This window comes from Vicugna pacos, chromosome 20 (assembly GCF_048564905.1).
Source record: "Vicugna pacos chromosome 20, VicPac4, whole genome shotgun sequence".
Taxonomy (NCBI): Eukaryota; Metazoa; Chordata; class Mammalia; order Artiodactyla; family Camelidae; genus Vicugna; species Vicugna pacos.
This window is the reverse complement of record NC_133006.1, coordinates 12,617,881-12,639,740: the sequence shown is the minus strand read 5'-3', so window position 1 is coordinate 12,639,740 and position 21,860 is coordinate 12,617,881. Positions and strand designations below refer to the sequence as shown.

Sequence of the window (21,860 nt, the reverse complement as noted above, 5' to 3'; positions counted from 1 at the left end):
TAGTTTCTTTCTATACGTTTTAAAAATTAGGTTGACAACAATAATCATCATTAGTAATACAACATCAGCTCTTCGTGTTCCTGTTTACAAAGCTGAAATTGCGGGATGGGAGGAAAATGTGGAAGAAAGAGGGTGTCAGTCCATGCATGATACTCAGGTTGGTCTCTACTCCCAAATCCAAAGGAACTCTCTGTGAGTCACCAGTAAGGGACGTTCAGGGTGTGGCAGACAGAATAACGCACCCCCCCACCCCTTACAACCAGAGCTGTTCACGTCCTATTCCTGAAACCTGTGGTTATGTTACCTTACATGGGAGAAGGGACTTCACGGATGTGATTAAAAGAATCTAAAGATGGGGAGATTATTTTGGATTATCCAAGTGGGCCCAGTATAATCACTAGAGTACTTACTTACAAGAGGGAGGCAGGAGGGTCAGAATCAGAGAAGGAAGTTTGAAGATGAAAGAGGGAGAGCGGCAAGAATAGGAGACACAGAGAGAAGGTGTGCGTTTGTGGTAATTTGTTACAGCAGGGACAGGGAACTAATACCATAGGAAAGCAAACCCACCTGATTTATAGCGCTTGCTCGTTTCCATGGTGTAAATGCTCCCATGAGCAGTCTGAAGCCATGCCATTAAATGCTGCTCACCTCAACATACCACCGGGTATAACCATAAAATGGCACTAGTAACACAGGCTACCTGTGAAAATCTGACCCAAGACTTTCAAGTGATTCTCAAAAGGTCATTAATTTACCCTTAGAATTCCCTCCAACTGACCAGTGTGCTGATTAGCCGCTATCCCACGTCACCTTCCTCCAAGCCCCACTCACACTGCACGCCTGACGAAGACGGCTGTCCTTCCCCGGATACCAAACATCTACCGAAATTATCAAAGTGTTGAGCCCAAGCACATGCATAATACAGCAGTAACTCGGTGAACCAATTTTCTCATACAAAAATCTTCACTGGCCTGAATGCCCAATTTCTGGTGTTCTGAGTGGGGCAGTGATGGTGGCCACAGGGTGGGGGGTGGTGTCAGTGAAGCCAGCTCAAGAACAGGTCTCCTGTGGTGCAAGGAGGAGCAATCTTGGGAGAGTGTAAACAATTTTGGGGGGAAGGAGGCTACTCAGAGGGTTGCCTTTTGGGACCCTTTATGTCATCAAGCCAGAGACTGTCCAAAGGAGGTTTATAAAGCGAAGATTTGAAGAATTTCAGCCTCCTTGTTGGAATGGAGGCAAGAAATGGATTCAGAATAAGATGTAAAGAAGCAGATTATAACTTGCTGTTAAAGTGTGGCTTCCAGGGACCCACCCAGGAGGTTCTTATCCATTAAGATGAGGTCCTAGAATTGGTATTAAGAAATGTCTGCGGTGGGGAGGGTACTGCTCAGTGGTAGAGTGTGTGCTTAGCATGTACGAGGTCCTGGGTTCAATCCCCAGCACCGCCATTAACAAAATAAATAAATAAACCTAGTGACCCTCATCACCCCCAAAAAGAAATGTCCAGGCAGCTCCTCTAATCCGTGGTGAGGAACCATCAGCTAGACCAAGTGCTTCTCAACCAGGGTGATTCTGTTGCCCAGGAGACATTTGTCAATGTCTGGGGACATTTTTGGTTGTCACAACTAGCAATGGGTACTAACATGTACTGAGCAGAGTCCAAGGACGCTGCGAAACATCCTGCAATTCACAAGGCAGCCCCACAACAAAGAACCAGCAGTCCCAAGTGGCAGCAGCGTCAAAGGGGAGAAACCCTGAACTGCATCAGGCCATGGGTGGCTCCACGCCTCCCAGGTTATTTTTATTCCTGGCCACAAAAATGCCTGACAATTAAGGATGTTGTTGCAAAGCATTATTTATTAATGATGACATTTCAGTATAGATCAGAATATAAATCCCCACACCTTGTGCCAAGCAATAATTAGCACTGCATGAATGATCACCCGGGTCGAAGGCGATTTTAAAAGGTTACCATAAATAGCCTTACCCATCATTCTGTCTACATCAATTAGGATTTTCTAAAGAATTATTTTTTTTCAAATCACTTCTGTAAGTGTAATAAAGTCATTCATACAAATCCAAATCCTCTTTATAATGATGCTTCTTTTCTAAAGAAATGACACTTTTCATTCATCTATTTCGTTATGATGTTTCCTGGACTATTTTCTTTAGAAAAATGTGCTTGGATTAAGTGAGGAATCTTCTAAGCAAAATTCTTGAAGTACTTAATGAATATGAAAAAAAAAGATCACATTCGGACTGTAAAAGGCTCTGTTCTCATCTACCTTCTCTTTCTAATGTAAATGTCAACGCTTCCTGAAGTAACTGGGCCCACTTAAACTGCCAGTCGCAATGACGTGTACTCAGAATTTGCTACAAGCGAGGATGCAACACCAGCCGAGACAAATGTCTTGTACTCAGCAGACTTCTGTTTCCTGAAATTAAAACCTGAAATGACTTTAATTGCTCAAAAAGAAGGCTTGTGGACCAATTCGATTTACTCTGGAAACTGATGAAAAGATAGACCAAATGGAAAAGAAAATCATGAAAGCAAAACTGACTTGTCTTTTTGGAAACCTTCTAAGGACGTGTTAAAAGTGCAGCGTAAAGTTCAATTCACACCAGGCTTCTCATCGATGTATACAAATAGGATCTCCGAATGATTACATCTAGTCTTTTCAACTTTACATTCAACATTAAAGAAAATAACGCTTTCTAGTGCGTGTGAGGGGGGATGAGGCAAGGACTGGCCACTGATGGGTGCAGAAGAGAAAGGTGTGGGTGTCCCAGACCCCGCATGCAGGGGAGACAGCAAACGGGCTCTGCTTTGGGCTGGTTCTTGTGAATAAACCATGTGTTCAGGTTTCAAAAGGCGGTCATCTGGTCTCCCCCGATCTTGACTTAGAAGTTCTTCTGAGGGAAGCAAGACAGACAACAGGGGCCGGCCAGTACACGGCTCTTTGGTGAGTCATACAACCACCCCGGGCGAGGAAAGCCAGGGTCCTAGCAGTTTTAAGTGGTGTGAGACACGGAAGATGAGACCCTGGAGCAGAAACGAGGATTACCAGCCAACACTCGCAGGTACTGCGATCGGGGGCCCCGGGTTACACATCACTTGTATCCTCCCAGCAGCCCTCGGAGGGAAACTCTCTTCCTCGATGCTGTGAAGACACTGCTGTTTGGAAAGATGAAGTAAACTGCCCGTGGAGAGGGGAGGGTGGAGCTCAGTGTGGAGCACATGCTTAGCAGGCATGCAGTCCTGGGTTCACTCCCCAGAACCTCCATCAAATAAATAAACAAACCCAATTACCTCCCCCACACCAAAAACAAGCAAACAAAAAAAATGTTTTAAATAAACTGCCCATGGTCCCGCAGGAGTTAGCAGTGGAACTGTCTTTTGGCTCTGGACTGACAGACGTAGGGCCTACTCTCTTGACCACGATGCTACATACCATTTCCCAGTTAGAGACAGGGTGACCCGTGCAGGGGGGAGGGCTGAGCTCTGAGACGGTCAAAGCAGAACCAACCCCGTCAGGGTGCCTAAGCTCAAAACGCAGGTCAGCCCTCCCAGCCTGCACTCGGTGGCCAGCGCATCATCACGTGCGCCGGTCCTGCCGGCTACACTCCGACTCCAGTCTCGGGACACCCTCCAGACACAAAGGTCCACGCTCATATAATATGAAACAACCACCCCGTTTTATTCCGAGCAGCTGTTTCCCTTTATGCTTTAGTCAGAACAGCAGCTGGCTGAGCTGACGAGCCGTCAGTGCTCTTCTGGGCTTCAGAGAGTCCCATAAAGTACAGCAATCCTATTTGGGCATATGCTCTGGACAGGCAGTGCGGGAGGACCGGCCTCTGTACTGACCCACGAAGTCCCACTGCTGGTCTTGCTCAGTCCGTCTTATTGCCCTGCCACCCAGTTCCAGTTCCAGTTTACAATTTATACGCTTGTTTAGTTTAACAGCCTCTCACAATGTTTATTTTGGCCTCCTAGTTGGTCCTTCCTGCACAGACGCCAACAGTAGCATCCCCTACCCCACATCCGCGTGTGAGGGATCCAAGTTGCTTCATCTGTAAAACACAAGGCGTAGAAATAGCTCTTGAAATGCTGAAAAATTCGGGAGAAGTCACTGGTGAAAGGCAGTCACAAGCCAAACGCGGACTGAGCAAAGACGATGGGGCTACAGGGCTCACAGGAAAGAAGGCTTTTTATCTCGTTGTTCATGCCGCTGCTGTTTATAACGAGTACGTTTGACACAGGTTTGAACAGATCCAAGTGACCCTTCCCGGCAAAGCCCTCACGTTGACGACGGAAAGCCTAAGAGGGCAGGATGTCGGGGAGGTAAAACTCCAAACCGTGTGCCCTGGATCTGGAAATGGAGAGAGCGTTCCATTCCCACCGGGGAGCACTGACAGGCTCTCTAATGAGGTGACTTTCTGGAGAGTCCAGACACAAGGGCTATTCTTAGAACCACCGAAAAAAGCATAGAGCTGCCTAAAAATAATGATGACTCAACACCTAAGAGGCTTCAATGATGTCACGCTGTCAAAGAACACCCGCTCTCCTCACAGGTTGCAGTTTTTAAAATAAGCAAGCTCACAGCTCGTCTTCAGGGGAAGGCAAGCATTTCGCCTGCTGCCGGGGGCGGGGGGGGGACGGGGTGGGGGAAGGACAGGTGGGTCACGGAGAGAATGCTCCATCCGCGCGTCGCCTGCCCCCGCAGCTGCATCTGCGCGTCAAAGAGGAAGCCCCTGCCAAAGTCAAGTCTTCCCCTCTGCCACCCTCACTCATCAGGTGTCCTTCCCAAACAGGACCACAGTGCTGGTGACACAAGAGGTGGGCTGGAGAATCCTGCCCTCACGTCACCGCAGCCAGCACATTCCACAGCAAAGGAGGGTCCCCGTGCAGACTCCTATTAGGTGCAAGGTAGCACTCAAAGCAAAACACAGAAATACGTCCCAGGGACTCCAGAGCCTTCTCTTTCTCCCGTGAGGGGGCCTGTGACCTGGGCTCCCACTGCATCCGCCTCCATCTCTCACTTCCCCCCACCTGGACTCTAAATGTCAGACCCCAGGAAACATTAAGCTTCACGAGGGCTTGCGTCTCACTTGGTGTTTGTGCTCCCAGTGCCAGGAGCAATGCTTGGGACACGGTGGAGTTTCAGTACCTGTTAAGTAGGCAGTGGGTGGATGGAGCGGACTGCTCAGTGCAGGACTCCCTCCCCTTGCTAGCATCTTCCCGAGCCACTGCCCTGCCCCGGGGAGGCAGATTCGCTACCTTAGGATATCGTAGGCTATAATGTGTCCTAGGGGGGTATTCATTAAAAAGGGAATTCTTGATCAGGAAATAGTCTTCAAGATCCAGAAGACTCCGGGCCACTGCAGGAGACACCTGGGGACAGGATGCTGCTCCCGCCGCAGCCAACCTATCTGTTCTTAGGCTTGCTTTGCTCAGCCAGGAACGGAGCAAGGGACGGGGGACCGAGAGTCAGGGCTGGGTGCGCTATCAACGTGCAGAATGAGACCGCTCTGCGTCTTACTTACTACACTCCGTCTTAAACGTGCAGCCGAGCGTTTCCTGTTTAGTAAGGTGACCTTGTTCCCTCATCGTGCCTTTCTGGAATTCCCAAGAGTCAGTTCCCAAGCTCCAGAAAGAAATCGTTCCTATGAGTTAGTAGCTATTTCTCATCCTGGTGTTTCGCACACGTTGTTTTTAAATGAAAATGGTCTGACTCAGGTTGGCTGCCCCCCTGAATCGCCGAACACGGCTCTGAGTGGCTTGTTTGTTTCCACCACCTCAAATCCACCCTGCATACAAAGCCATCACATCACTGTAAGTGTTGCAAAGAATGCGCTATCAATGGGGCGCTTTGAAAGGGACCCCACCAGCTCAGACACGTGAACTCAGAGACGCTTGTCTGGGGGAAAGACGACCCCACAGGAGCTGGGAGCCCAGTTGCCAACAGGAAGCGAGGCACAGGTTGGGCGAGGAAACCCAGTGCAGGCTCCGCTTCTCTTCCTCTTTGTAAACCATGATGTCCTCATCCTTCCGACCCCCACGTGTAGAGCAGGACTCTCTGGAGGAGGCAGATTTAAGGAAAGTGAGTTATCAGAGCCAAATTTTGGACACTGAAGACTCTCATTTCTCTGAAATTTTCAGAAGAGACTCTTTGATGAGTCGAACTCCTTTCTCTTCCATGCTCCTTGCAAAACCTTGAACTTCACTGACATAATGATTCATCGTAAGTGGACATCTGTTCCAAGTTTTGCAACTGGAGAGAACACGGTACCAAGGAGAAAACAGCCAAGTTGAAGGAAAGAATAAAAATCTCAGGTGTCAGACCTTGAAACCGCAGCACGTTCCCTTCAGGTCATTTGGCTGTAGGTCTTAAGGGTCCAAGAGCAAACTTAAATACACATGTCCTCAAATGGTTTACATGTGTTCGTGTTCTCACAAATGCACAGCAGAACAACGATCAGATTTGAGTCAAATTTAAGAAACAGTTACCTGACCGGGGGCTTCTCTAAAACCATGCTGGCCCCACGTGCTGTGGGAGGGGCTGTTGTTCACTGTGACGGCCAAGTTTCATTTTTTCCTTGAAGATGTTTAAAAATTATTCTTCCAAATAATGTGAGCTATAGCCAAAAAAGTCTCTGTGTGTTATTCTAAATATATATTTTTAATGTGTATCTAAATATATACATAGAGGGAGGGAGGGAGAGAATATTCTATTAATTTAAGTGATTTTTTTTCTATTCATAGTGGAGTTTAAAGCATCTGTAAAACACACCCTTAGTGACCCCAGGCCAGCCTCCTTATGTGCTGAAAGATGATTGTTTCATAAAACAATATGAGCAATATAAACACAGAAATATGAACGAAATGTGATCAGATAAGTCAGACAAATGTTTTTCATTACACATACACACAATTAGGTTTAAGTCGAGAGAAACAGAATATCCAAGACCACTAAGAAGAAGTCGAGTGGCTGTGGCTGAGCACTGATTTTTACTCTGAGCTCCCTGGGAACAGGTAAGTTACATTCTGCCCCTAATGAGAAGACAGCCAGTTCCTCGGGGTAAACAAAGTATTCTCGGTGCTACATTTCACAAGAAACGTATCGCCCGAATCTTACACAGGGAACAGCAAACGTGTGTCCTACAACCAACGCGGAAACAGATTTCACGCAGCAAAAACCAAACGTTCTTGACACCGAAGGCTGTGGTATAAAAGTGCAGCCTCGTTAGGGCTCTACAAGGGGCCGGCGGAAGGAAGCCTTTCCCTCATCTTCCACTGCACACGGGCTGTCTAGGTCTACATGTTTGCAGAAATGCTCTTCCTTCCTGGAACCAGAGAGAGTCACAGGCACGTGTGGTGGGAAGAAAAATGAAGGAGGAGGGAGGGGCCTGTGTTTACCAAGAAGATCTAGAATGGGGCCACCTCCTCTACCCATTTCATCTCATTTAATCCCATAACAAACCTATGAAGCAGGGATGGTTAACCCACTTCACCAAAGAGAGAGCTGAGAGTCAAAGAAGTTAAGCTGGTCGAGTTCCCGTAATTAGTATGCAGATGAGGCCGGATTTGGACCCAAGTGCAGCTGAACCCAAACCCTTCCACCGGCCCTTCTGCTCCCCCATCAGTGCAGTGTTGTGTTCAGAGCTGTGCAAGGGCGCGCAGGACACAGAGGCTTGCTCTGCAGCCCTCAAGGTTACTTACAGTCCCCCAGCTGGACTAGACTATCCCATAAGGCAGTGTACGCTATGTGTGAATGATACACTGAATGGCTCGGAGTTAATGATAGCTACAAACCTGGTGGGAAACTGTAGGTTTAGAACAAAGTACAAGATATGATATTTCAACATATTTGATGAAAACTCTTAACTATGTCATGTACCTGATCAGTGGGTCTCCCCCTAAAAACACTGAGAATATATATATATATATATATAATTCCTTTTCATATTCTTTTTCACTAGAGGCCATTACAAGGTATTGAATCTATTTCCCTGTGCTATACAGTAGGATCTTGTTGCTTATCTATTTTATATAAGTCATTAGTATCTGCAAATCCCAAACTCCCAATTTATCCCTCCCCTCTCCCCTACTCTCCATCCCCGCCCCCCGCCCCCTGGGAACCATAAGTTTCTTTTCTGTGTCTGCAAGTCTGTTTCTGTTTTATAAATAAGTTCATTTGTGTCATATTTTAGATTCCACATGTAAGTGATATCACATGATACTTGCTTTTCTTCGCCTGACTTACTTCACTTAGTGTGATAATCTCTAGGTCCATCTGTGTTGCCGCAAATGGCATTACTTCATTCTTTTTTATGGCTGTGTAGTATTCCATTGCGCGCGCATGCACACACCACATTTTCTTTATCCAGTCATCACTCAATGGACATTTAGGTTGCTTCCACATCTTGGCTATTGTAAATAGTGCTACTATGAACATTGAGGTGGATATATCTTTTTGAATTAGAGTTTCCTCTACATGCCTGGAGTGGGGTTGCTGGATCATCGGGGAAATCTATTTTTAGTTTTTTAAGGACTCTCCTTTTAAACTGGGACCACTGTGATGGGTGTGCCTTTTGTGCACTTCTTAAGGCCTCCTGGTCCAGGGAGGGAGTGAAGGATGAAATCCAGTCTACCCTCCACCTGTCAAGCCACCCACAACTGCTCAGGGCTTCATCCATCCCGTTGGCCCACAGGAAATGGCACCATTTTTACAAATTTACCTGCCTTGCCCCAGGCAGTGTGCCTTAGGACAGCTTCTGCCCACAGCAGTGCCTTCTGATAATTCAGAGTCACTGCACAGGCTAGCAGTAGCTCTGATGGTGACCATACGAACTGGGTTCCAAGTCCCTTCATTTGCCCCAAAAGGGAAGGAAGCACCAAGTCTGTCTTCAATAGCATTGCAGATTAACCAGAACACGGCAGCTGGTTTTCCCTGGGCACTACCAAGAATCTACGCTCACCCCCTCTTCAGCACAGAAACCAAACGCTCTCAGCTCTGCACACATCAGGCTTACTTCTTCCCACTGCCTCAATCATTTCCAGGAGTTAAGTGGGGCATTTGAGTGGCTTGTCAGGCTCCTGAGCCCCAGGGAGTCACACAGTGCTGTGGAGAAGCAAGACGCTAAATATGCCTCTGGAATATTTTAGTCACTTCAAGAAAGGCTAAGGTTCCAGGGAATGTCCTAAAGCAGCTTTGAAATCTGCCCCACACTGGGCTCTCACCTGGCAGGTGTCCCCAAGTGATGAGTGGTGACTAATCACCGTTCCTCGTCACCGTCTGGAGGAAACAGAAAACAGGACCAACTTACTGAGTACAGCGGCACGCACTGTCTTTTTACAGTGTAGACGTCCTTTAGAACAACAATCAAATCGGTAGACGCCACTTCTGCCCGTAAAGGATGAGCAGCATGAGAGGGGCAGCGGAGCTCCCAAGTACTCCTTCAGGATTTGGTGTCTAACTTAAGCGTTTCCTGCTTGGTTATTTCGACCTAAGGCTTTGTTATCCTTTCCCCACCCTTAGGTCGCAAGAGTCCACATCACTTTAATTTCTCTCAGCCTATGTTCAGCGACACTTAAGCCACAGCAGATCGCTATCTGCGTGCTCATCCTTGGCTCTGTGTCCCCAGCATGAATTTTTCAACCAGCCTTAAACCAGTCCCGTAACAAGCTTCCTAAGATCTTTCAAAGCCCCAGATTTCATCTTTCCTTGCTGCCTTTTCTTATCTCTCCCTTTTCTTCTCTAGGAGTAGTTATGGAAACAAATGTGTTTAAGGCACTTCTCATTTCTCACTCTCTCGGCTTACTATGTAGGTCAGTCACCTCTAAAAGCTTAAGGTATCATGGAAATATGAACTGACATGTAAAACAGGCTTCTTTGTACGAGTGTTGTATCTTAACTACAAGAGTGATAGGGACTCCATGTCTTTACACTTCAGTCTTGCTATCCCATAGCCTGAGTTCTCCCTGCCTTCCGTGTTTTGACCTGAATGTTATGCTGATGGATAGCCAACTTTATTCCCAGGCCGGTTCTCCGTGGTAGAATTTAGAGGTGGCGACGTAGGTGGGTGATGGACAAGACTTAAAATGTCCCGAGGCCTCCCTCGACTCTGCTGTTTCTCTAACCAATCAGCCAACCCTGGAAAATGCACCCCTCTGTGTCTTAATTTAGTCATCACTGAAGTGGAGGTCCAATCCCTTAGTGACTGAGTCCCTGCTAGGCGTCAGGCCCTGAGCAAGGTGCTGGAAACACAACGAGGCAGAATACAAATTTTATCTGCCTGCCAGCACTTCACAGTAGAAGAGAGGAAAAGAAACAAATGAAGAGAAGCAAGATGTGTGGGGGCAGCACAGGTGTTTTACAACAGAAGCTCCTCTCAGCTAAGAAAATCGGGTGCATGGAACAGTAACTCTCCCTGGTGGGCTGGGAGTCTTGCTCTGGACCCAGACCAGACCATCAGTCGGGGACCAGGAGAAGGGAGGAGGGCAGGACGAGCAGACACAGCAGGTCAAGGTCAGAGACTTTCGACTGTGGACACTCAAGGAAGGAGACTCAGAGACTGTCCAAGTTTGACTTGGAAGTTCACCCAGGCTGTATCGATGCCCGATGCCCATCCCATCTTCAGCACTTCCCGTATCCCCAATGGATACCAGCATCTCAGTCTCCCTTCTTGATGCCACTGCAGATTTGAGTGACATGTTCATTCTTCCTTTTGGACATGGGATGTGGGTGCAGTTGTATATGTTCTGCAGGTCCACAGACCACTGTCTATAATTCGTAGGGCCAGAAATGATTGGAATTCAGAATGTAATATGGTACCCATGCCTCACATCCATCAAAGTCTGGGGCAGCCCCCAGTGGTTGAAGATAAGAATACTTCTGCAAAGAGACGGATGACTTTTCACACTAGAAGAAGCTCCCCACCAACACTGATTAGATTCCAAATCAATTAGGTCAAGCGCAGTTTGGTCTTAAAACGGATTACGAAAAGTCTGTTTTTAGAGTTTTTCAGATGTCAGTCCTGCAGAGAAGGGACTGTGGACCTGCAGTTGTAAAGTACAAAGTGAACATTCTCATTCCCTGTCAGACTGGAGTAAAGGCAAATCTTGGGCGGGGAATCAAGTAAAAACTGTTGATATGTGTTTAACTCAGAGAATCCTTGAGGCTGCCCTCACAATGCTGCCAGTGTTAGACAAGATCGCTGTTCCCTCAGCGGAGCTCTAGAAAGAGCTGGTTTGTATCAGTGATCACACTGAACGAAAAATATACATCTTTTGGGGAGAGTCGAGGGATAAATTAGGAGTTCGAGATTTGCAGATACACACTCATATATAAAACAGATAAACAACAAGGTCGCAGTGTACAGCACAGGGAACTGTATTCAATACCTTGCAATAGCCTATATGAAAAAGAACATGAAAAGGAGTGTATATATGTGTATCTGAAGCACTGTGTCCGCCAGAAACTAACACAACATTGTGAACCAACTACACTTCAATAAAAAAAAAAAAAGTTGAAAGAAAGAAAAAGATGCATCTTTGAACAGAGAATCACTCCAACCACTCAGGAGGCACTGAGATGATCCAGGAATGAGAAGAACAAAGGTAAAAGACTGGTGGCACCAGGGCTCTGATCTTATGCCCTTTCTGGTAGAATATATTCTTTAATGGTTGGCAGAAATGCCCGCTTATTTAAGAAACAAAACAACGTAACAAAAGCAATAAGAAACCTCTGTGTGTGTGCACGCACATGTGTGTATGTGTGTATATATAAAGCAGTGAATAGAGTTGAAAATATATATTAAATGCCCCTTTGATGTAGCATCAGTGGATTTAAGATGATTGTTTTCTTGTTTGAATTGTCTTCGGGAGTCTTTAAATTCAATGAGTTTACGCTGCCTTGTTCACCATTGCGTCCCCAGGGCCAAGCATCACACCTGTTTTCAATAAATGTTTGTCTATCAGGAGGCAGTCCTGCACAAGGTTTAAGAGCACAGACTCCGATCTGAATCCCTGCTCTGCCACTCCCAGCTGGGAGCCTGCACGCACCTTCTCTGCGCCTCAGCATTCTCATCTGAAAAATGGGGAGAATCATACTCACTGTATTAACCTAGATGGACTGAGTCACCTTCTAACAACCAACCCCCCAATCCCGGCGACTTAAAGTAACAAAGGCTTATGTTGTCGTTGTCGCATTGCACGTTCTTCACAGGTTGGCCAGGACCCTGCTCTGTCATCCTGGTCCTCGCTCCGTGAGCCAGACTGCCGGGACAGGCACACCCGGCGCTGTGCCAGCTGCCCTAGCAGAGTGAGAAGAACATCCTTCAGGGTCAAACATCGGTAATTAAATGCTGGGGCTGGAAGCAGCACAGGTCACTTCCAGAACTCGTGGAGGGGAGGGCTGTTCAGGGAATACAAACCTGCCACGTGCCCAGGAGGCAGAGAGGCAAAAAAGACCACCCTCTTGGGGTCGTCATGGCGATGAAAGGGCTCAAGGTCCAGAAAGCATTCGGAAGAGTACCTGGCGCCTGGCTACATACGCTATGTAAGAGTCTGCTGCTACTGTTACTATTAATAAACTAAATGAATTCAAAAATTCTGCAGGCCAACATCAACTCACCTTCCAGGCTTCTCCTTATTGGACTGAGTGTGGTTCAAGGTTTCAAGGTGGCTGATCCACTGTTCCCTTTTAGCTACCTGTGAGTGCCGATGCCTCACGGAACAGCCCCTTACCTCCCTTCAGCACAGACAAGGGCAGCCCGCAGGGTGTCCCTCCAGCCTCGCCTGCCTTGAGATGACTTTTGCAGCCTCACTAGATCCAGAGAGGCAATCCAGGGGAACCTGCCAAAGGTTAATGACCCCTGGTAACTTTTAGGCGTTACATGCTGTGAAGATCCCCGTTCTAAATGTGTTTCGTACAAAAATATTTATGCTGCAAGCTGTAGCATGCAAGCGGCAATCTGCATTTATTGGTTTCAGATGCCAATTTCCTCCAGCTCCGGCTCTGCTTTGTGTTATATAAACAAATCTCAACCATCTGGACCACAACAAGCCACACTGAAGCATGTGCCCACGCCTTGCAAAAGCATCAAATCAAAATACAAGCACACAGAATTCTGCCTCACAGAAAACTGGACTGAACATCACAGTCCTCAAGAAGCTGTTAGGAAAAAAAAGTGTTCTTTAGGCGTCAGAACCTAGAATTTAAATAGGATCACAGAAATGAGCATATCGGAGTATTTATCATGTTGATAAGCAGAAACAAAGATAACCAGAAGATCATATCCTGGGGTGTTACCTATATTAAGAGCAGGCCAAGCCAGGACTTTCCAAATTACCTCAAACAGGAAAAGGGCTTAGGAAAAGTATCTCCGATAGATGGGAAAACAGAAAAGAGATGACCGCCAGACTTAATCATGAAAGTCAGAAAGCAAGAGCTTTAATTCCCACCCAACTAAGAGGTTAAAATGTATGCTTTATAATAATTGCAACAAACAAGTTAAACTCTAGTCCACCAACATCACGAAATGATGAATCCAAAAAGTAGGTTGTGCCAAGAAGGAAAGAACTTCGCCAAAGTGAGTAACTTCGCCAAAGCAAGTTACACGTGTCACTACCTCCCCACCTGGACCTCTAAATTAAAACTAAGCTTCACCTATGAGGTCTTATCTCCCTGATAATTCCAGGCTGCTGAAGGCATTCATCTTCCCAAAGCCAAATATTTCAGACAGCCCCCACAGCCACCTTTGGCCATAGGCAAATACAAGCGCTGGAAAGGCGTCTTGATTCTTTTCCCTTTACCTAAAAATATCTCCCACCCACTCAGCACAGTGCCCCCAAGTGTCCACCCTTCAGGAAGGATAACCACCATCAGAATTCGTGGCTCAGATTCACGAACTTTGAACACTGTGGTAAGACTATCCTGAGAGAAGGACATACGGACAATGAGTTTTATTAAGATAGCTGGGAGGAGGGAGACGAATGGACGTAAAAGAAGAAAAGTTTGGAACATGAAGAGAAACATATGGCAATAAAAACGGGAGCTGTGAGGCTCCTCAAACACTTTTTTCTCTAGAGTCTCGGTGATCCTGCCTCTGTGATTAGTTCATTTGGTATCTGATCATCTTTCTTTGTCGCCCTCAACACTGTACAAATAATCACATCAAAACTGAGTCTGGATCAGGTTATTGGACATCCTGGAGACATTCCACAAACGCAGGCTGTAACATCGCACCAAGGCGAAAGATTTTCGGTCTCATTTAATAAGTTTAATTAGGTAGACACTGGCCAATTATAAAATTCACCTCCTTGACTATAAAATTTTGTGATCTCAATCATTTCAAGCCGGTTCCACTGAGCTACATCATATTGTTTTCACCTCAGTATTTTATCAGGGTTATATTAAAGTCAAATACTGTTTGTCAAACTGTGATGTATCAACTTTGCATGCAAATTAAATGAGAATATTTGGTAATCTATTATTCAATCACAGATCAGACCAAAATAGACATGGACAGATTCCCGTGAACCACTCCCCAGCCATTTCTATGTAACCAGCTCTGGTTCATTGGATCAGCCATTCTTGAGCTGCACTCCTGAATGAGATTAGCAACCCCCTAAATCTTCCTGTTTTAATCTACTGAGAAGTATTTAATCAGGAAAGAATCAAAACCTCTATTAAACCTCTAAGGGAAATCCTTCTAATTGTTGATATTTAAATAGATGACATAACAAGAAAATATGGAAGTGTATCTCATGGTTAATGTCAGGTAGATTTCAGGGAAAGTGCTCTGAATAAACCATGACCTGTGCTATAACCTGGTTATAATCCAAGAGCAGAATTCCCAGTTTCTTTGCAAAAGGGCTGTGTGCCATTTTCTTGCTTCAATAGTATGGTGATCATAGCTCTTGGGGTTCTAATCACATGTAATTCCTTGGATTTCAAGCTATTTTTAGCCTATCATTTCAACTACTCAACTCCAAAATAATATAATTATAAAACTATCTTTAAACGGCTTGAAATAATTCCTAGTCCTCTGGGCTATCAGGATGGCTTACCAAACCAACCAAATCCAGAACAAAGACTTCCAGTAACTGTGTTCAGACAACAGAGTATGGACTTGAGCACTGGGTAAAAACAGCCCAAGTCTGTGAAACAGCAACCACAAATCCTGCTCTTAATCTTACACAGAGGCACACTTCAGTTTAGAAAAAAAGGCCCTTTCCTATCTCCCAAAAGAGCTGGCCGTGTTTTAAACACAGCGTAATAGTGGACATTTACAATTGAAAATCCACATCCAGCAGGGAAGGTCTGAGCCATTTAGACTCCCTACTTAAAAGGGGAGAGAAAACCGAAACGAACTTCAGAAAGATTTCCAAAAGGAATATTTACTGATTTCCAAGAATACGTACACTAAATCAAGTTTGCTCTTTAAAATGCAAACTTCATCTTCTGGAAAATCCTTGGACACACACAACCTCATTCCCTAATTATTTCAAATCAAGGAGGGAAGCGTGTTCATGCAAATTCTTAAAACACACGTGAAACAATTAGTGAGCAAAGCAAGACGGAGACAGTCAACCAATTCATCTTTCTAAAAAGTGCAACAGGACCCAGTTGAAGAAGCTATTTTTAGAACCGACATCAAACTGCAGGAGGGTTGGGGTGAAAACAGAGCTTGGGCTGTCGAGGAAAGGCAATTTATGGTTTGAGCAGAATAGGGGGAAATAAAACTTTTTTTTTAAAATAAATCTGCTCCCTAGCCCAAGGGGTATCTCCCGCAATGACTGTTCCCTGCACCACTGTTTTGTAAGACGGACATCAGAGCTGCAGACAGTGAGATTCCACTCATCACAGTCTCATGTCCAACCTTGTCCTGTGCACCCCAAGTGTGGACTGGGAACAGAACAGGCTCCTCTTCTCCTGCTATGCACGCCAAGAAGAGGGCCAAGTAAACATTTTCAAAAACTTCCAAACATCAACCACAAAGGAGCAACAGAAATAGCTGGAAGATAACGCCCCATCTCCTCACCTTCCAGGAGCAGCCAGCCTTCTTACCTTGCTCTCTTCTCCTTCAAACACCGACTGGTGGACGTTGCAGGCAAACAGTGAGTTGGGGAGGTCGTTGAAGTCAGTGATTGCTTGAAAGGCCTCCTCCGTGAAGCACTGAGTCACAGCCCAGTCTCTGTCTACGCAGCAGAGCAGCAAGAGCCCTCCATCGTCCGGGACGTGGCCCTGCTGCCCCAGGCTCCTCATTCCAATGAAGTAAGATTCTCCCCTCATTCCTGAGGACAAAGAGACAGCTGTGGGTTAGAGGAGGGCTCGATTCCTCAGGACCTGGTTGGAAGGACGCAGTTCTGGAGTGTCCAGGGCAGAGCAGGGGAGCATGACTAGGAGAAGCAGCAGGGGCTATTAGAAGCGGCAAGACCCAGCAAGTTCACACTTTCCCCTTGATCTCTGAGTTACAATTTCCCACCCAGGCCTGCTCCTGGGCAAGAATCCAGTCCATGCTGTGGGCAAAAACACCTTCCACCTGACCAGGATTGGAGCTGGGAGGCCAGGGGCTCTGGCCCTGCTGTCAGGGGCCAGACTTGGGACCTGGGAAAGTTCCATAAACTCTCTGAGCCTTGCTTCCCTAAAAGAAATCAAATGCACTCAAACAAAAACGCACATAGGAAAGTTCTTTGATGAGTTATATACCACAACCACACTACTAATGCTTAGCATTTCTTGAGTTCCAGGAACCATTCTTAATGGTTTACATGCAGTAACTAATCTATTGAGATCTGCACCGTTGTCTATGAGGTTGGTACCAATATTACCCCCATTTTGCAGAGGGGAAAACTGAGGAACTAAGCAAGTAACTTTTACAGGAAAATGGCAGGACCAGGATTCAAACTCAGGGAGTCCAACACCAGAGTCCACTCTCCTATAGCACAGACATGAAATAAAGATCAAAATCAGTGCAAGTCTATCTTTAACGAAGTACAGTCTATTTCATCACCACCTGAATTCTGATTAGGGTAACTCTAATAGTTCATTGTTCATCCACAGTGAGGATGGACACACACATACACACACACACACACACACACACACACACACCCTTCTGCCTGGGATAATTACTCTAAGTAATTTATGAACCCTGGATCTTAAAAAATCAGTACTATCTTGGCCATTCCATGGTCTATAGACCCCCTTCCCTCACAGCCCCCGATACGAAGCTTCTCAGTATGAATCTCATCTACCTGGATTCCATCACCCTGCCATTTCATCACCCCTTACATTCGAAATCTACCCAACTGCAGCCAGTTAAAGAGTCTTCCCACTTTTTGATACTGGAATTGGTACATAATTCAATAGATTTTGTCGGCCTTCCCACATACTTCAAGGACAGTCAGTATCTACCTTTTTCTTTCGTATCTGTTTTCAAGCCTATCATACTGTTCTGTTCAAAGAGCAATAATTAAAGGCCTGGAAGGTGAAATAATTTGCCCCTGGGCACCCAGGTGAGGCTGCCTGGCACTTACGAGGTGGCTGCCAGACCGTCTGCAGGAAGCTCCACTTCCCCCATCCCAGCAAAGCAGAGCCGCAGGGTCAAGGACGGAAAGGAGCAGCACAAAGTGTCACTCTGCCCCCATCAAGTTCAGTTAAGACACAAGTTCCGGATCCCCAGACAAATGCGGCTTTCTACCCGTATCTCCCTTGAATTCTGAGTGTAGCATTATGATGAGGTTGTTTCTTTGTTTTTATTTTTCCTAGAAACAAAGCCCCAATGGGATCCTGATAAACAGTATTTGGGGGCAACATAAAAGAGGAATTACATCTAAACTCGTAGGCCTGGCTGGGAATAGGAGCCAAAACTCAAAGAATTTCAAATAAGAACTCAAAACTCAGATCACTATCTGTGGAAATTAAAAATGTTATCCTATATATATCTTAACAGAGCCACTCTTGTAGTTTAATGTCTCAGAACTCCAGTAAATGAAGTCTTTTCTGTATTTAAATCAACAAAATATTTATTTTAAACAAAAATATGGTACATATTTTAAACTTTGTTTCATTCTATAATTAATGCAAAATATATGCATATTTTTAATTAGAAGAAAAAGAACTCAATGAAACAACTCATGTACTTACCTTCCTTCATATTCATTTATACTGCTCCTTCAGATATTTTAGTATACTATGCATAATAACTATCATTTATCATTATTAGAGTACTAATTATTTTAAGAGTAAATATAATTACTGAGAATATTAAGGTAGTTTTACAATTGACCTATTAAAAAATTTTATTTATTAGATGGAGGTACTGGGGATTGAACCCAGGACCTCATGCATGCTAAGCATGCGCTCTGCCACTGAGCTATACCCTCCCCCTACGGTTGACCATTGAACAACGCTGGGGTTAGGGGCTCCATCTGACTACACAGTAGAAAATTCAAGTATGACTTTACAGTTGGCCTTCCTTATACAGGGTTCTGCATCTTCGGTTTCAATCAACTGCAGATCCTTTACTACTGTAGTGCGTATTTATTGAAAAACATCTGCGTATATGTGGATCCGTGCAGTTCAAACCCGTGTTGTTCAAGGGTCCACTGTATTTTCATCAACAGATTATAGGAAAGTCTTCTGATAATAAAGTTATCCAGCAGCATGAAATAAAGATATTAAGTGTCACTTCTGATTTTATTTTTAATCCTGCCCCTCTTATTTAACATTTTTTAATCAAAATGGATCCCATAATGTTCTTAAGTGGGTCTGAGAATGTTTCAATTATTCTTTTTCCAAAGAGAATTAAAATCCATTGCTGAACAAATTAATTAAATAGCCCAAATATTAAGCCTCACTCAGGACTCATTTTAATCTACTCAAATAGCCTTAACTTCTGTTCTAAGCTGTAACAATACGATTACCTTCATGAGACTTTATTTTAAGCTCATTACTTTCAGTAAAGATTTAAAAGGTGAACGCATTTTTGGCAAACAACCTATTCTACTTATGCGGAGAAATGTTTTAGAGTCAGAGCTCTGAACAAAGAAACCCTGGTTTCTCTTCCCAGTTCCATTACTGACTCACAATTTAGAGAAATCAGTTGATCATTCTATGACTCCATTTATCTTTATAAAACAGGAGCAAGAAACTCTATCTGCCTCCCTCAAATGAGAAGGAAGAGACAGGGGAATGAAATAGGAATTTTTTAAAAGTGATCAAAATTAGCATTAACCATTTATAAAAGGATATGTACCAGTGAATACTATAAAAGCACATCATTGCTATCATCTCAAAGCAAGACTATTACGCTTTGGTACTACCACTAACCTTCAGTAAACTCAAGTAAACAGAAAGAAAGGGAAACACTGAAGATTAAAAGAACTCCCTCATAAGGAAGGGTCAAGGCTCTTCAGCCCCAAATAACTAGTTTATCTTTTAAAGTTAATTTCAAAACTCTTATTAATTGCTGTGAAATAGCTTTGAGGCTACAATTGCCCACATGGCATAAGAAGATTTATGCTGTCATTATTCTAAATCGGAGGCTGGCCATCCAGAAGAGAATAGCTGCTTTCAGCTCTACACACAACCCTTCCGGGAGGGCTCCCCAAACTCCCTCGAGACCTGTGAACCCAGCATCCTTCCTTGGCAGCACTCAGGAGGACCCAGTACAGCCCTGTCATAGCCCATCTCTACACCACGATCACTGTGTCTCCAACCAGACTGGTATTTCCTGCGAGCAGAGACTGAGCTGCCTTCATTCTGCCATCTTCAGCCTGGTACATCTAAGAAAGCCCGCAAGACGATGTTGGACTGAATTAATGAATTCTGTAAAAAAGGAGTCTCTACCAGGAGACAACAGACCAGCAGATGCGTTATAGTGGCCAACTTAAAACATGTACACTGAAAATAACGTTATTTATTTCAAATGTGTATGCTAATAATAAAAACTCACTCATTTCAAATGTAATTTTAAAAATGAAAGAAAACAAGAAATCATTCAAAGCATTCCTCCAGCTAAAATTGAAAATCTGTGGAGTGTAATTAAGGTAACATTTACACTTTCTGATTATATGAGTTAACTGAAGAAAAAAACTGGAAAAATCAGAAAAGTATTTAAAAAAAAAAAGAGGGAAGAAAAGTAAACCATAATCCTACTATCCAGAAAACTCTGCTAAGAGGTTGGTATATTTAGTTCTAGCATTTTGGGTTTTTTTTTATGTATAATTTTGAAACAAACTTGAGATCTTGCTGTTCTGTATCTCACATTTTTCACAAAACATTTGATACAGCCATGAGCAGTTCCCTGCATCATTATATAATCTTTGAAAACATTAATTTTAATAGCCACGCAGCATCCCACTGTATAGATCTGTCATAATTTATTTAAGCATTCTTCTGTTGTTTGACATTTAGAAAGCATAAGTTTCCATCATTACGTGCATCTGGAAAAGAAAAACCACCATCCACTTTTAAAATATGAAGTCTCCCCTGGGAGAACCTCACAACTTCTTCAGATGCAGAGACGTTTTTATGAAATACTGGAAAGAGCTCCAAGGGTCTACTTGGGCTCTAGTCCTGCTGTAAGTTGCATGCCTTCTGGGCCGTGGTTTTCATGTCAGCAAAATGGAGCAACACTGTGGCCTTGTCTACTGCAAACATCAAGTGAGAGGAGGCAAGTAAAAGTCTTTGGAAGCTTCCAAAACAACGCGTGAATTAAAGCTATTTATCACTGTGTACAGGCTTGTCTGGAGCAGAGGAACCCAGCACCACAGAGCTGGCCACCGTCTACTGCTGGTGAGGGTGTAAACAAGTTTCAAACTTCAGTGAATGTCCATAACCTTAAGCTCATGTCATTACAACGAGAAACAGGCAGGGATGCCCCTTGACCATTTGGTATGGGTCTGGTTGGAGGGTGACTAGAGGGGAAAGATATTTGTAAGGCAAAAGACAGCAATTAAAATAAAAAAAAACAAAAAAGAATCCTGCCCCTCGTCCAAACACCACCAAAAGCAAAATAACTATTTATTTAGATACTACCAAGTAGGTGACAATGAGCATATAAATCATTTTTGACTCATTTTAATAGAAAAGGAAGCCTGGAAAGAGGAAGATTTCCAACTATTTCATTACTTTGCTATATGATGTAAAAACGATTTCATCCAAGATCCTCAGATAACCCAACAGCACTTATTAAATAAAGATTAAAGGACCTAAAATGAAGACAGTATGGTTCCTAGTATGTAGACCAACCACTTGACACTTAAAGATGCCTGTTCAGCAACAAAGAAGTAGCAACTGAGTAAATGCGGCATAAATACGTTAATAAATTCCCTTTCTCCCAATAAACTTAGATGATTCAGACATTCCTGGGTTTCTACACAAGGAATTAATCTTTCCAAAACTCCCACTTTTCATTCCTAACATTAAAAATATATAAATATAAATATAATAAACGGCACTAGTAAGTCCGGGGGAGGGAACTCAAAGAGACATCTGATTGTGTTGGATATCATTACTGTCACAGTGTTATCCACAGGCAGGAGATTAGGGTTTCTGAACTGCAGTATCCTAAAAAAAAACCCAAAAACCCACCTTTCTAGGAATAGGGGTACATCTCATGAGAGAGGGGAGCCATGTATTTTGCCCACAGGAGTTTTGATCTGGGAAGTTTTAAACTGTACCAAGAAGGAAGGGGAGGTCATAGATAAGCCCACGGGAGGCGCGGAGAGCCATGGCAAGAAAAATTAAATTACAAGCATCCATGGAGATGTTCATAGTAGCTTCACTCTCAAGTAAAATCACCCAGTAAATAGTGTGATGGGTGACCTATAAAAAAAAAGACTAATG

The 21,860-nt window shown here is 44.3% G+C and overlaps 1 protein-coding gene across 1 annotated transcript in view; it reads right to left on the bottom strand.

Moving 5' to 3' along the window:
- The window catches only part of RCAN2 (regulator of calcineurin 2), a 209,289-nt gene that overhangs the window by 159,513 nt on the left and 27,916 nt on the right, over positions 1 to 21,860 (bottom strand). Inside the window, exon 2 of the mRNA XM_072944872.1 lies at positions 16,074 to 16,300. Coding sequence (XP_072800973.1) covers positions 16,074 to 16,298 — 225 coding nt within the window. The 5' untranslated portion in view covers positions 16,299 to 16,300. The remainder of the gene's footprint in view (positions 1 to 16,073; positions 16,301 to 21,860) is intronic.